Source organism: Haplochromis burtoni, unplaced genomic scaffold (assembly GCF_018398535.1).
Source record: "Haplochromis burtoni strain Fernald_Lab_line unplaced genomic scaffold, NCSU_Asbu1 Contig_60, whole genome shotgun sequence".
NCBI classification, from domain to species: domain Eukaryota; kingdom Metazoa; phylum Chordata; class Actinopteri; order Cichliformes; family Cichlidae; genus Haplochromis; species Haplochromis burtoni.
Genome location: NW_024582421.1, coordinates 395,464 through 411,975, shown reverse-complemented (window position 1 = coordinate 411,975; position 16,512 = coordinate 395,464). Strand labels below are relative to the sequence as shown.

At 41.4% G+C, this 16,512-nt stretch overlaps 1 protein-coding gene across 2 annotated transcripts in view; it reads left to right on the top strand.

Annotated features, from left to right (window-relative positions):
* The first annotated feature begins 1,277 nt into the window (after positions 1–1,277).
* Positions 1,278–16,512, top strand: part of soga1 (suppressor of glucose, autophagy associated 1) — an 84,539-nt gene continuing 69,304 nt past the window's right edge. For both annotated transcript variants that reach the window (XM_005939016.3, XM_005939015.3), the window contains exons 1-3: positions 1,278–2,657; positions 7,589–7,690; positions 7,974–8,096. In XM_005939016.3, the coding sequence (XP_005939078.1) occupies positions 1,674–2,657; positions 7,589–7,690; positions 7,974–8,096 (1,209 nt within the window). In that variant the 5' untranslated portion in view covers positions 1,278–1,673. The remainder of the gene's footprint in view (positions 2,658–7,588; positions 7,691–7,973; positions 8,097–16,512) is intronic.

Sequence of the window (16,512 nt, the reverse complement as noted above, 5' to 3'; positions counted from 1 at the left end):
AAAAATCAACTTTATGGTTCCTACTTATGCTGTATATGCTAATAAACATGCTGCACAAGCAAATACGGCTTATTAAAAAAATACATTTTGGTGTCCAGCTTTAGACCAAGATTTTGGTGGACTAATATCTAACACGTTACTTGAAAAACCTCCCATGGGTATCCAGTTTGGTTAAGATCTGATGATTGTGTGAGCTGTAGCACAGGCTCCACTCATTTCAAACTGTTCGGTGAGCCCCCTGATGACCTCTGAATGAGACCCTACCTATCAGGAAATGTTTCACTATGGGATAAATGTGATCACTTAATTTTCCGCCTATCTGTAAGTAGTTTATCTTGAATGGTGACGGGTCTCGTGGATTTTTCGGCCATGCCTTAAAACCCATACAATCTCTTTAACACAACAAAACAGAGAATTGTCTGACTCAGCGCTCTGTAAAATTTAACTGCACATACTAATTACAGGATATCAATAGCCGCTTAAGGTTTAATGATTAGTTGTGATAGAATAATGGTGGGACTGTGAAAAGGGATCTCCAAAGGTTACAAATTTAAAGCTGTCGGAGGCAATAAATAATGGGGAACAGTGGGACACTATGCAGGATAATAACAGTCTAGAGAAGTAAAAGATAAACAGGTGACAGAAAGGAGGGAAAAAGAAGGGATACTATAAATTGCATGCTTTATTTAAAACAAAAGAAATATTGTTCTTTGACACTATTTTTCATGTGATGTTTGCAACAAACCTATCTACCTAAACTTTAAGAAGAATAAGAAAGATTTGCTTGAGTGTGATGACAGAGGAATCTTTTGTTTGTTTGTTTGCTTAGAAGGAGACAGATAATCTGAGCCCTACAGTGTACTCTACATTAATGCACACATTTGGGGTCAGGTGATGCTCTCACCTCCCACAATGCAGCTGTATGCTGTTGTGATCTTTCTTCTATGATTTGCGCGCATGTTAAATATCTGTTACTTTGAAAGGAAAGGTTTCTGGTCTGGCTGCCACACACACACACACACACACACACACACACACACACACACACACACACACACAGCTGCTTTACTGACCTGTATGAAAATATTTTAAGCTGACTTAAGTGTGCATAAATGGGCCCTGTCCTCCGAGCCCTGGAGTCTCTACACAATATTTTATTTATTTATTTATTTATTTATTGCTGTGTCTTACTGTTTTTCTGATATCTTGCATTGGTGGCGGCAGAGAGCTGCAGAAACGAGATTATCTCTCTCCTCCAGAGCTACATCCCGTTATATGAGAGGAGAGAGAGAGAGAGGTGACCATAGGCACCGCACTGCCGTCTGTTCTCACCCACAATTCCTCTGAGCAGGAACCGGCTAATTTGTGTCATCGAGGCAGAGAGAGGGAGATCCCGAGGACAGGAGTGGAGGATCCAGCAGAACAAAGCGGAATAATTGGTGCATTTGCGGCACACAGAACTGGAAAATTGGATTGTATTTATCTTTTCTCGATCTTTTAGACTCTACTTCCCGCTTCGTCCTGTTGCGTTGCAAGCCCTCATTGTGGCCGGAGTGATCTCCTCCTTTTGTGTGGCTCTGCAGTTGTTTATTCACACTCCCAACTTCTGCCTCCTGTTTCTGCAAATAGGAGGTTTCGTTTCTATTTTTCTCGTATCTGCCTAAACGGAATGAATGACAAAAACAAAGGAGGTTGATGTCCACAACTCTCCGACTCACCTCGTCTTCGCCTCGCCCAAGGAACGAAGACTCCATCTCCGGCAGAAGATGGAAAGCGGAGGCGGGACGGAGTGCTCGGATAGCGGCCAGGCGCAGCACGCGGTGCCCGGTCAGCAGCCCGAATCTGCGGACCTTTCTGCCGTGCTGTCCGCTCACACTCCAGGCGAGAAGAAGAAGATCAACCGGGCCCCATCTCCGGCGAGACCGAAGGATGTACCCGGGTGGTCGCTCACGAAGATCCGAGGAGGGATTGGGACCCCGACCCTGAGTGTCAAGCCAGGAGCCATTCATCTGGGTAGCCGCATATCCAGGCGCAGCCCCGTGGGAAGTCTTGCTGGGAAGGACGGCAAAGGGGAGAAGAGTGGTGGCGGAAAACCCGCCAGCAAATCCTCCCTCTCTGGTGGCATGTCCTCCAAGGGCTCGGCGTCCAAGGCCATCAAAAGCACCGTAGCGCGGAGGAAGGTGTCGGACGCCAGCATAGGATCCGATGATTTATCCAAGGATTCTGGATGCGCCCCGGGGAAGCTCTCCCCAACCGACAGCAGCTCCGAGCTGTCGGACTGCGCCTCTGAGGAAAACAAGCTGTCCACGGACGCTGTGAGCAGCGACGCCGAGTCGAGGAGTAGCAGGGGCGGCGGGTCGGAGTTAGAGAAGCCGCTCAGGGATGGCGCGTTGGCGGACAGAACCAGCCAACAAGCTGCTGCTGCTGCTAAGACCACCTGCTCCTCCGGAGAGAAGGACCGGCTCTCCACCGGTATCGAGACGGGAGAAGGGAGCATATCCCCGGGCGAGGAGCGATCGGTCACCTCATTTGATAGCCGGGTGCCCGCCAGCACGTCTCTGGCTTTCTCAGACCTCACAGAGGAGTTTATGGACAGCATGCACGAGGAGTTTGTCAGGGAAATAGAAGAGCTGAGATCTGAGAATGATTACCTCAAAGTAAGTTCAGCATATGTCAGCTCGTGTTTTTGAAGTTGCTTAACCTACATAGTGCTTCACAAACAGGGTTTTAGTCTTTTTTTTCAAGCAGTGACACCAGATTTTGCATGGGTTCCCATGAAAAACACTCCTGACGTTGGTCACATGCATACACCTGGCCTATTTAGCAATTTGACGTCATTGTCATTTTTCATTCCTTAAACAAATCATCTTTCTGTCATACTGTTTTATTCCAAAGTCTGCCTCTAAAAGTCACTCTGACCTGCTTCTCGCTGTGTAGAGATTCCTTTGGATGCCTCCCAACAGTACTCACTACAAGGATGTTGATGTTATAGAGAGTCTGTCTGCACCCCTGGCCACGCATGAGCACAACATGCTGCTTCCTGGTGACAGAATAGGTTTCTGATAGAAAATCTGCAGTTGCAGAACGGTGAAATATTGTAAATGGTTAACAATGGTGTGCTTTGGATTGAGATTTTGCACTTGGTGTTCATCACTTGTGCTTTGCATGCTGGCACAGTGGAGGTACGGTTCATTCTGCTGCTGTATTCTGCTTTGCTCCTAAAGGCATTATTAATAGCATTGTATTAACACAGAGGTAGAGCGCTGTGTGATTGCCTAAAGATTCTCAACACCTAAAATGTGGAAGTAAATATGGAAATCCTGCAAGCTGTGAATTTTGAGTGGGGTTTTCCATAAAAGTGCAAAACTCTTATATTAAAAAAGAGAAAAAGATCCTCTACTGGCAGCATTGGTATCAAATTCCTGTTGTCTGTCAAACACTAAAGCATCACTCTTGAAAACAATAACTAAACAATTGTTGCATTATCCCAAAGTACCTCAGCTCACAGGAGGATTTGATTTCATCAGTGTTTTTGATAGAATAGGCATCTCACAGCTCCCACAGTACATCTGCAGGCAGTGAAATGTATTATATACATCGAGCTGCTGGTCAAGCCTCCCTCCAGAGTGATTGATTAAGGCAAGGATCAGCTAGGGAACATATCCCCTAGCACTACCTGGCAGTGACCAGACAAGCCAGTGATTGTCAGACATTGATTGCCTATGGTAATTGATTAGCAGTGCTTGTCTCTAAGCAAAAAGCACTTTCCCCAGGAGTTTCTTTAACTGTTGGGGGTGTTTTGATCTTTGGTTTAGTTTCTGGTTGCCCACTCCTGGTCCCCAAAATACTCCTTTCTTTGATCATTAACACACGTCATCCTAGTTGGTGCATATTTGGTGCAGTGTGTGGCTGCTGATGGAATATGGGGCATCATATCACATTGGACCACGGCAAAGCCCCACGGGAGGGTTGGCAGTGAAGTAAGTCTGGCTGTGTGTGTTGTTGCAGCTGCGAGGAACACCTGGTTAGTGATCAGACAATCAAAACAACATGCTGCAGAGGCATCAGGCTCTCAGACTTATCATAAATCCTTGCTGTAATGCTCAGTCTCCAGTTCCTTCTCTTTGTTTTCCACCGCTTCAAAATTCATCTTTTTTTTCCTCCTTCATGCTTTACATCTCCTGCCTGCCAGTCTTCCACCGCCATCCTATGAATATGCAGACTCTTTCTGGGTGCCGAGCTGTTTCCCATTCAGCTGGTAATCACCGTAGGAGATCAAAACAGTTGGCAGCTGTTTGAATCTCATTAGTGGTGACTTTATACCTTACTGTTTGTGTTTCTGTTGAAGCTACAAAAGAATATCTGATTAGATGTTTCACGTACCGCACACGCAGCATTACTGACGCCTGTACTTACATTCCTGCTTTCCTACACCATGAACATACACCGTCAGGTTGTAGGTGCCATGCTGACAAACAGTTTGACAAATTGTTGAACGCAGTTTAGTCACCGCACGCCTTGTCAAGGGGGGAACTTACGCTCAGTATAGTTGAATCATCATTCAAGTCCACATGCTGTATTTCGACACAATAAACCAGGAGTAGGGACGTGCTGCTCTCCATATTATGCCTAACCTGACACAGTTTCACAAAGAAAGACAAGATTTTCTGGATTTAATTTTTAGGAATGTCCGTCCTGTGACTGCAATTTAAACAAACAGATGAGCATCTGTGCAGCTTGTGCAGATGGCTGTTGTCACTTACCGATTAGGAGTAATTTAAATTGTAAAAGACGACCTTGGTGGTAGAGTTAAATAGTTGAAAACACAGTGGTAATAAATGCAATGGTGCCTTCAATGAGTCATTTGATCATTTGTTATGATCCCGAAGGCTTAATCTGAAAATAATAATAACAATAAACATACAGGATCTATGTAAATATAGCAAATGTGATAGAAATGCACAGAATAGCAGCTTGTATGCTTCTTGATCTGCTGCCTAATTGCCTAAATGAACATAAAAACCATACAGATCCACTATGTTTATGTTTTGTGTTTATATTTAATTTATGTTTAACTCCTCAGACACAAGGTGTTGTATAATCAGGCCCATCGTATCACCCAAAAGAACACTTTGCTCTGAGACTGGTTCCTCTGGGATTTAAAAGTAGAATGGGAGGCCTTCAGTTTTCAGGCCCCTCTTCTGTGAAACCAGCTTCCAGTTTGGGTTTGGGAGACAGACACTATCTCTACTTTGAATCTCAAAACTTCCCTTTTTGATAAAGCTTATAGTTTTGGCTCTGTCAGGTGACCCTGAATCCTCCCTTTTTAAGGCTGCACTTGTCCTAGACTGCTGGGGACTTCCCGTTATTAACCAAGTGTTTCATCTTCACTCCTCTTTTTTCTTTTCACTCACTCTGTTTTTACACCGCTCCACATTTAATCATTTGTTATCATTTATCTCTGGCTCTCTTCCGCCGTGTTTCGTTTATCCTGTCTTCGCCCTCTTACCTGAGCTGTATGTGACAGATGGCCACCCCTCCCTGAGTTCTGGGAGGTTTCTTCCTGTTAAAAGGGAGTTTTCCCTCCCCACTGTTGCCAAGTGCTTTCTCATAAGAGGTTGTTTGATTGTTTGGGTTTTCTCTGTATTATTGTAGGCTTCTTTATAGAATAGAATACACATACGAATGTAAGAATATGAGAGTCAGATGAAAACCTGACAATGCCACTCTCATGTACAAATAAAGCTGGGAGAAAATACTGAAAGCAATTAGCTAAATCACCTCGTACACAACTGACAACAAAATATGGTGGGTTTCAGATTTGCAGAGCCAGGTAGGGAGGACTGTTATCACAGCAGATGTGTGCACACACTCATTTCTGACATTAACCACTCTGACTCACTAACATGACAGCTGATTGGTTGATTTCTTCTCCTGACTCGCTCACATGACAGAGACCTTCTTCACAGTTCTTCTTTAGTTAGCTGTGAAAAGCAGGTCAGTGGACCATCTCTCTCCCTCAGTCTCAGTCTCTCACCACATTAACTTATGATTCCCTGGTTTCGTGTCCTCACTTCCTCACTCTCTGCTGTCATGTTTTATCTCCCTCTCCATCTAGATAGTTTTCACGCTCTGTTTTTTTCCCTATCTGATTTTTCTTTTCCTGTTTCCCATTTACATTCCCTTTTATTGCTTTGCTGTTCTTTCATTCCTTTTCCTCTCAGTTTCAGAATTTGGGTTTTGTTCTTGTGTCTGCTCTTTCCCTTTGATTCTTTTTCATGTTATTAACTTTCATCCTCCTTTCTTTTTACTTCATTCCATTTCTCTCGTTCACTCTGTTCTCTATCACAGATGTGTAGCAGTGGCCAGCGGTGTGCCACTCACAGAAACATTACTAAATCCATCCATTTTACTTTACCTGCTCACACGGTTATGATTCATCCTTGTACAGTTTAGTGCGTACGTAGTGGAGACGCAGGCACACACTGCTCACCTTGCTTTTCATATTGTGCACATAGTAAACATACAGACACACAAAAATACACATGCACACACACCCGCACAGCTTGTTGTTGCTGCACTTGGAGCTCTGCAGAAGCTGACCCACATTCTTTACTGTAGTAAGTCATGACAGCACTACTATTACTACAGCCGCTCATACTCATTTGGCTCATTATGCTAACACATCACCCACACAAACACGCTCATACTTAGAGGCAGGGATTTTTGCCAGCACACGTTCATTTAACAGTTCTGTAAGCACATTGTCGTGCTTTGCCGTAAAACAGAGTGACCTAGACTTTTCTTTTTTTATGGGGTGTGATACTTGATTTCATTGGAAACACAGACAGAGCTGCGCCTTAAATATGATTCAGAAGTGTGATGCAATTCATGCTGTCAGGCTGAAATGAATAATTCATCTGCATGTGACTAAAACGGGGGTAGATAAAAACACTGGTTTGAATGAAACATTTATACTGGTCTGTAGTATTTGTGAGTTGTATTTTAGTGCAGTCCCACACTATCCAAATACTCTGCTTAGATTTTGAATTTTCTTAATCCACAGATGCCACATCCTGGAGTTTGCTCCAAGGTGTGCTAATAGCTATACCCTGACCTTTGGTCTCCTTAGCACTACCTTCGGAGTGAGGCAAAAAACAAGAGTACAGTTCACTGTCATATTATCTTACTCGGTCATGCAGTTCTCTATTTTGCATGGCCCCTTTTATCTGATGTAAGAAAATATTGCAGAAGCTCATTTTAAGAGGACACTGATTGTTATGCAATTATGAGGGTGATAAAGAAGAAGATGTAGTCATACATGGCAGCAAGAGGTGATTGATGGACTACATTACGATGTTGGAAAGTTTAATGGAGTGATTTTCTGATGACAGTGATGATTGCCTTGCATTTATGACAAAATTCCTGTGTGTGCATATAATGCTGTCAGCTCTTTACAGCCACTTAGAGCCTGATGTTCAGTCAGAAGTCTTTACACCTTCTCCACAGGTTAACACTGGAGGAGTACTTAGCTATGTGTAAAAATAACAGACGCACTTATATACTCTCTCATTTTCATTGCCCCAAGGATGAGATGGAGGAATTGAGATCTGAGATGCTGGAGATGAGGGACATGTACATGGAGGAAGACGTTTACCAGTTGCAGGAACTGCGGCAACAGCTGGAGCAGGTATGTGGTTACAAAGACAGACTGGTTTAATGAGCCTGACTGATCGCAGATCTTGCAAAAATGACCTCGTGAAGAAAGAATTCCACTTATTTTACATCTGAAAAGCAAATTTGGGCTCCAAAAATAAATGCAACAAATGCTCTTTCCTGCCATTTTATGTTTTCTGCATTTCTTCTACATGCACATGACTGCTGCAAGGAACAGTGCAGTGAAGCAAAGTACTAGAGATGGATTAGACAGCTGATGCATAACATGATCTGCTGACATTGCCCCTGTTCCTCAGGCAAACAAGACCTGCCGCATCCTGCAGTACCGGCTGAGGAAGGCAGAACGACGCTCTATCCGCGTGGCCCAAACAGGACAAGTGGATGGAGAACTGATACGAACACTAGAGCAGGATGTAAAAGTAAGTGTTGGAGACTGAGCTGGAAATTAAAAGATGTGTGGACTCAAATGAAGTTGGTCTCAAAAAGAGTCAAGTGGAACATCGTTAGATGTCTTGTCTTTAATCCCAGCATCTCTAAGGTACTCAATAATAAAAACACAGCTGTCAGGTTTAATTAGCTAACGAGTTAATTAAACTTCTTCTACCATCTTTGATCTTTAGAAGTAAAATATACAGAGATTCAGGCATTACACGCTCGACCTCTGGGCAACCACTTTCAGTCAATCTTGGAGAATCCAGCTTGCTGCGATTTGCCGTAGACTTGGCATCTTCAAAGCAATTGTTTCAAAGGCGACAAGATCATAAGTTCACTGCACACGGTTGCATAATTTTTGCTATGCAACGGTCTTCAATCACTATTTTTGTGACATAAGAGAAGATATGTTTGGATACAGTAATGCTTTCTGATGATGTGTCTGTATATGGAGATTCCTTTGACCCAGTTTTTGTCACACTCTGAAAGTCACAAAACTGCATCGAGTTCGAGCTTTTGTTTCTGAAGAATTTCCTTCCTTTTCCTATAAAATGGGCTATCTGTAATAACCCACTTATACAGGCAATTCATTTGATTAGTCAGGAAACCCCCACCAATGATAAAATCGGTACATTTTAGACACTATAAATGTGTCTATGTGCACAGTCTGTTTTGGTAGGGCCTTGCAGTAGCTGTACAGGAACACGGTGAGTTTAGGGCAAAGCCTTTGTGTGTGTGTTTTGTCACACTGACCCTGGACTACCGTTACTCTGTGCGAAATTTATAGCATTCCTCCAACATTTTCCACGTGAAGGACGACACAATGAGGGCTTTTTATCCTCTAAGAGAGAGAGAGCGTGCAAGAGAGTGAGAGCGTGGAATCACTCTCGAAGGGCTTCCCGCCCGCTGCTGCTGTCTGTCTCTTAGCTGCTGTATCACCATCTGGTTGTTTTGGAAGGAAGGAGGGAAGTGAGGACGGAAAGAGGGAGGGATGAGTGTACATCCTGTGACTAAAAGGGAAGGGGGTGGTTGGTCAGTGTTTGAAAATTCAAATTGGCCAATGAGAAAACAACTCAAAGGCAGAAGGGAGTCCCTGTTTGAATTCAGTGGCCAGTTGTCATGTTTAGAAAATGAGAGGGGAGTGATGGCAGGGATGATGCATGGAAAGACTAAAGCTTGAGGGGGAAAATGAGCTAAGTCTGCATCTGTTGATTGCATCAGCAAAGGGGTATCGTTAACACAGAAAGCTGAAAAAAATCACACTGCTGGGAGACAAGTCTGCCCTCTCTGTGTCTCTCTCTCACAACACATGGCTGATTGTGCCTTGTTGCCGACAGGGCCAAGGACTCAGATGCCAGGTCAAGTTACAACATACTGTTCTGCATGTGTGTTCGTGTGTGTGTGTGTGTGTGTGTTTGCATGCATTAAGCCGTGGCTAAGCTTCTCTTTCTCTAGTGTGTATCAGCCACTCCTCTGTTTATTCTGGTAGCTTCATTATTCGTATTTTAAAAACACACACTCTACCTACCCCTATGACTCCACTGTGATTAGGCTGTACTGGAAAACTTTAATCTTCACTTTGCTTTAATAGGAGTTAAAAAAAAAATTGACGTTGTTTAAAGGTTTTCAGTGTTGCAGATTTAAAAGCTCTGAATTTCTGACTCAGAACATAAAAGTTTAATTATAAAAACAAGCGAAATTGTTTGAAGACTCTCCAACTTTGCCATTAACTAAGTCATAGAAACCAAAATCATCCAACTGTGCATTCAAAAATGAATGCACAGTTAATTAAGCAGTAAGATGCACAAACACCCCCCAGTTCATCCCCACAGTAAAAGTAAAAGTACTGCACAATGTACCATTTTAAAATGAAGCCGTTTTCTGTATTAATTTTTTAAGGATTTTTTTCCCATATTTTTAACCAAACTGAATTTACAAATACTCTGTTTAAAAATCAATAATTTACTGACATAAAATTACTTGGATATTTTCCTTTTTTAAATGAAATCTCTTTTAGTACCCTTATAATGGTTCATCATAAGGGGATGCATCATAAATTTTTACACAAAATCTACCAGTGTAGCAATGGTATGCTGGCGTCAGTGTTCTTATCCTTTAATAGGCATGAAGTCCAGAAGGCCAGACTCAAAAAAGCCCAGTGTTTTCATTTGTACACAGAAGTGCATTAAGTAGTAGCTCTATACTGCCCCTTTCATAGTGCAATGTAACATAAAACTATCAGTTTAGATTGAGTGGCTGTTGCTCCATAAGATCAGCTAGTGATCCAAGTAAAGGGTGGTAAGTCCCTGAGGCTTTGCAAGATGGTCATAAAATAACTAATAAACATTCACTGATTCACCTTTTTAAATTACTCAACTAAAATCAAACAATACAAGAAAAAAGCTCCACTTTGGTTTTCACTCCTTATATGTAAGTTTCGTTTTGACAGTGGGTTGAAAATACATGTTTCTTTGCATTTACAGTAGGCCTCACAAAAGCTTGGTGCAATGCCAAACAGCTATCAAGTATGACAGTCATACTGATTATCTTAAACAAGAGTAAACATGAGTGAAAATCTCAGTGCTTCTTCTTCTTCTTGCTCCAGAGAAATGTGCAAACTTATTGTACAAAACGTTTTATTGAGCTACGGTTCTTGTGGTTGACGCGCCCCAGTGTTTTTGCACTTCATGGTCCAACTTGACCTTGATTTGCCGAGCAGCTCTGCCCTGAGCTGCTTTGCAAAAGTAATTGGCTTAACTACTGTTGATGCATTAGATTCGATGACTCACTCGCATGCAAGTGGAAACAAATCAGCAAAAGTACTCCTCCTTTCCTTACTCTGCCTCTTTCAGTCTATTCTCAAGGCCTTTAGTTGTCCTTTAGGGAGAGCACGTGGGCTGAAAGTCAGATGGAAAAAAGTCAGAATGACAAGTGAAAGAAATGGTGAACTAGAAAGAGTGTGTCTTCACTCTAATGTGTTTGTCATGTGAATACTTTCTGACACAAACATGTCCTTATGTACATCATGTGCTCTTATTTGTGCCCATTTAGAAATCTTGCGGGTGTCTGCTTGCATGTGACTGCCTGTTTTTATATGTGTGTTTGTAAGGGTTCAGTAGGTCTACAGCCATCAGACTCTCTATGAGAATTCCTGACATCATTTCCTGTCCTACTCACTCACTACTCTCATTCCCACAGGCAACAGGCATCTGGACACACAGAGGAAATAGTTGTTAGGATTCTCATGATGTTAGCTCATTGGTACTTCACATTTCCAGAAAAAAGTCAGTTATTCACTCACTTGTCTTAAGGGTGTGACTGTATCTGACTGTATCTCAAGTAGATTGTTTTAAGATGATTTCCACCTGAGAACAAGTAATATTTTAAAAGGATATAGTTTTAAAAGGTAAAACTTTTAAGGTGAACTTACCCTTTTCAGAAGATGAGTAGATTCCCTTTGTGAGAGAGATTTACAAGGTGTTTAGCATAGCTTAGCATTAGGCCTGGGCCTTGAACACTTCTTTTAAGTTGCCCAAATAAGGAGGCACCCCTGCCCTCTGCAGCAGTGAGTGTAAATCAGGACAGCTTTACGGTGCTTTGTACAATATTTATGCTACATATGGTACCTGTGTGCAGTCTGTGCTCCCGGTAATGTCAACACGATATATAAAGTAGACCATAATAATTTGACAAATATTTATGAATTCTTTTTCTCGTTTTTCTCTGTTTTGTCATTTAGTTCAGTTCATTTTTTTCCATTTTAATACTTCCTATCTCTGTACCACACAGTAGATGTGTGTGTGCGTGCGTGTTAGGGGGAGGGTGTTTCCTGTAGATGTTCTTATAAATGCATTGTCACTTGGTCAAGAGTCATCCTGCCTCTCACTCATTCACGCATGAACATCAGACAGACTTCCAGCTGAGAGGAACCATGTTTTTTTAAAAATATACTCAACTAACCACAAGCTATAACCTCAATGCATCTTGAAAAGTTACGGACTAGACAAGATGTCGTCACTCTGAAAGCCTTACACTAGTTCTCACAAAAAGACAGCCATCCAAACGTTTTTACTGTTTAATAACACTGTGTGAGTTCCAGTAAAAATGTTCCTCTTGTGTTGCTCTCACATACACATACACACGCACACAAACACACACATACTGTAGGAAGTTGCTGTTTCCATGCGTGTGTCACGCTTTACATTTCAGGAAGTGAACAGTAAAATGCTTATATAGAATTATTTTTGGATGTTACAGAGTCCAGCAGAAGTGCTTATAGCAACAGGACGTGCCCTGTGAAGAACTACAGCAGCTTCAGTCCCACCCCTACTGAGCAGATACCTGTTTGTATGCATGCATTAATGAAAACATGGTTAAAAATGATTGCTGGTGATACTGGAGGCGAGATCACACATTCCCAGCATGCCAGCGACTGTGAGAATTCCTCACTTTTCACCACCTCTCTCCCTCCTTGTGTCTCTCTCTCTCACACCCTCTTTTCTAAGATAGATGGATCACAGCTTGCACAGCTGTCACAACACTGTCTGTTTCTCTTCTTCTTTCACACATAATGGTTTATATATAGACACGAAGCAGACCACTTGTGACGTAACACCCTCTAAGTGGGTACTGAAGGGCCAGAATGTTGGACGACTGTGGAAAAGGTCAGCATCGTGAACAGTAAACATCAAGACCAGGGCTACCTCTGTGTCACCCACCGTCTCCATCAAAATCAGGCAGTTCACTTGAGCAAACTTAAATAAAATGTGTTCTCCTCACCTTTACCTTGAATTATATTTGAAGTTTAATAAAAACAAATGATAGAGTCATATGGGATGTTTTCTTTCCTCCATACTGTGATAAGTTATCATTATCATGGTTGTGTTTTGAGGGCTGTAAATGATGACAGGACTCATGCAAAATGATGCACTGATGCAACATTAGGCTTTTCGAAGCAATAGTGAAGATATCCACTTTGGATCACTGAAGGCCTAGAAATATAAATAACTGTCCTTTTAGATTGAAATAGTTAGAACTGAAATAGTTTTTGTCTTCCAGTCTGTAATTCAATTCAAATTCATATTCAAATTTCAAATTAATGACCTCATATTACCTTTAAACACTGGGACTGACTGAAGACTGGTCATTCCCTAGACAGCATGTCATCGTGTTTACATTTATTAATAGCTGCTGTTTCCTGTTCTCACAGGATCAAATGTATGTTTATCCAGCTACGTCAAAAAAGCCAGCAATTTCCATTGAATATACTGCAGTTATTTGCGTGGCTTTTTATTGTATCATATTATGTGTCAAATAAAAAATCCGACTGTTTAATTACTGCATGCAAACATTCAAAATGGGTTACCTGAAATGAAATTACAAGCAAGCAGCAGTGTTTTAGATAGCTTTTCAAAAACACTCCTTGTTTATATGTGCTGCTACAAGCTTATTCAGCATTACTCTCCTCCAAGATAAACTGATGGGTTCAGCTTAACAGTAGGCAGTCAATAATTCTACATAGAGCCACTCTTTGTAAGCATATTTCAGAGCTCATTAAAAAAAACAATGCGCTCAACTCCAAGGCTGAGTGTTACAGGATTTACAGTTTCACTAGAGTCATCGCTCCCCGACATGAATCTGCAGCGATTTCTAAATTGGTAAATGGAAGGCTGAACCGCTGCAGAGTGCTGATGTAAATAAAACTACAGACTGAACAATTGTTACTGTCATATTTTTACATTAGCAGAAATGGTTATGTTCCTATTTGATTTGACAGCAGAATGGCTATAGCGCTGGAGTGGAGGCAGACAAAGCAGAGTGAAGTGGCATTCAGAAATGGAACTGTGGATCCCACACGTGTTCAGCACTTAAAATTTCAAAGTTGGAAAACAATGGACAAAGCCAAAGTGGTTTAGTAACTGTGAGTGATTTCAAAGACCATCAGGACTGACTGAACCTGTCGGTCGCTATCTGAACCACGATATTAGCATGAGTCTTATTTTAATTTCTGTATGCTGTGAGGTAGAACAGCTGTAGATCAGAGGTCAGTACTCAGTCATGTTTTCTTGGAAATTAGGTGGTGTAACACATGTAAATCCTGTTTCTTAAAGAGCTACGTGTGCGGTGTAGCAGAGTACATTATCATCCATTCAGTTCAGGTGATTTCTTACCAGCTAGCATAAAATCAAGAATGAGCTTGCCTAGGGACCCTTTTCCGTGAAGCTCTGGAATTTTAGTTAGAGTAGGTTTCAAGAAAATGTTTGGTGATAGGCTCATTGTAGCAATGTTGGAAAAGTTTTCTTTCAGCTGTTGAGCAATTCAAATATAGCATGCCAACCTGCTAGCACGTAAACTAAGGATTTTAGTGGAAGAAACAGATGAAGACATTTTGCTTAAGCTGTTATTTCTCATTGTCATTGCCAATAATGGCCTCCTTCACTTACATTAATGTCTTGTTCCAGTTCTGGTTAACAGCTACCAAATGCAAGCGCACCACTTTAAACCAACTCCAGATCTTTTAGTTGTTTAATTGATCAGGTAAAAATTAAAGCCCTTGCCAGACAAGGGCTCAGTTAATTTTGTACCTCTAAACCAGGGGACTGGACATAGAAATTGCTGTAATTCCTAAACAGTTAATGCAATGCTTTAGCTAAGTCCCTGAATTAAAGCTAAAAGACTTATTTGTTTGATTTAAATGCAGTGGTGGTGTACAGAGACAAAATTACAAAAAAGAAAACCTCAGACAATAAGAGATATGCGGTAGAGCACAGCAGGAAGCAGGACCCAGGACAGGCATGGGCTGTGATGCATCAGATTATCATAACCTGCACAATTCTCAGATGAGTGAAAAGTGGTGCAACCACACACAACACACAGACTTTACATTACTGAGCTGGCATGTAAAAGATCATTTTGTTATCTGCACTGGGCATTTGCATTATCACAAGCAGTTCTGGGCTGCAGTGCATGAGTTAAAAAAAGAAACATATTGAATAAAAGAGTTTGTTCATGAGTTGAGGTAAAGACATAAATTATATTTTCTTTATCTGTAAATATATTTTTACAAGATTTCTGTAAATTATTAACTGATATATAATTTGTCATAATACCTTTTTTCACCCTTCACCAACACAGATAAGTACAGTATGCACATGCTCAACTTTTGCCTTAACATAAACCCACAGTTAACCTGCGTATGTCTAAATTAGACTGATCTAATTTTTTTAAACCGCTCTTTCAAGAGGCGAGTGCCAAATATTTTTTTTGTATGCTTTGTACCTCAGGATAAGAACAAGTGCATGCAAATACACACACGGCCACGTAAACACACACAAGCGGCTGCACATAAAACCCCTCTGATAAGATCTACAGGGATAGAGTCGTTGTTAAAGAGAGATGTCCGTTATGGAAAGAAAGCAGCTGTGTGTGTGTTTGTGGAGAAACAAGACTCCAGTTGTTAAGCGCAATCAAACACAAATAACTGCACAGTGTGCATGAAAAAAAGAGTGATTGGGTGACTAACTGCCACTTGTAGAATGATGTTTCCCCCCTGCGGCCTGATTTTCGCCCTTTTCTATAGGTTTAATGCTTTTCTTCCACACCTCCCTGTCACACACTCGCTCCTTCATTCTCTAACACATGCACACATGTATACACACACACACACACGCGCAGACACACATCTTCTCAGTCAGCTGACACCCTGACTGAATTCTAATTACATCCTATGACTCTGTTGCTGGGTAAAAACCACAGCTTCAATGGTGTTAAATTCCTTCACGTTTCCCTTTAACATAGAAGAACAGTGCAGCATTTACTGGGAGTCAAAAGGCTGACGAAGGAGTGTTAATGAAGGGGACAATATAGAAGTGAGGGTGGGAGGAGGAACAAAGGAAGGGGGAGATGGATAAGCCATAAATCTGTGTGTGTGCATAGTGAAAAACTTTTGGGCTTTGTGTTTTTTATATATTGTTTTTGCTCTAGCTTAGGGATATCAAGTTCTGGTAGCTCATGCCTCAGACTGTCCTTTAAGTATTTTTTTTCTTTCTTTTTTTTCTTTTTTCTTTTTCTTTTTTTTTTTTTTACTGTGGGCTAATTTTACAAAACAGAGATTTCTGTGATAAACAACACACATTTAATGTTTGTCTATTACTTAATTACATTGACGAAGTATGAAGGGCCATGGGAGAGGTTTGCATGGGTAGGAAAAGTTGTAAAACGTCTGAAAATAAAGTTAAAAGTCCAAGATTTTTGCCCTCCTTCACATTTTCCAAAGAAAGGCAATCCCAGGCCTTATGTTTGACACCCCTACTCTAACTAATCAACTAATCAACTCTAAGTCTAACGGTCAAAAGTTGCTTACCACGGTATGGGTGTACAAATACAAGGACATGTTATATAGAA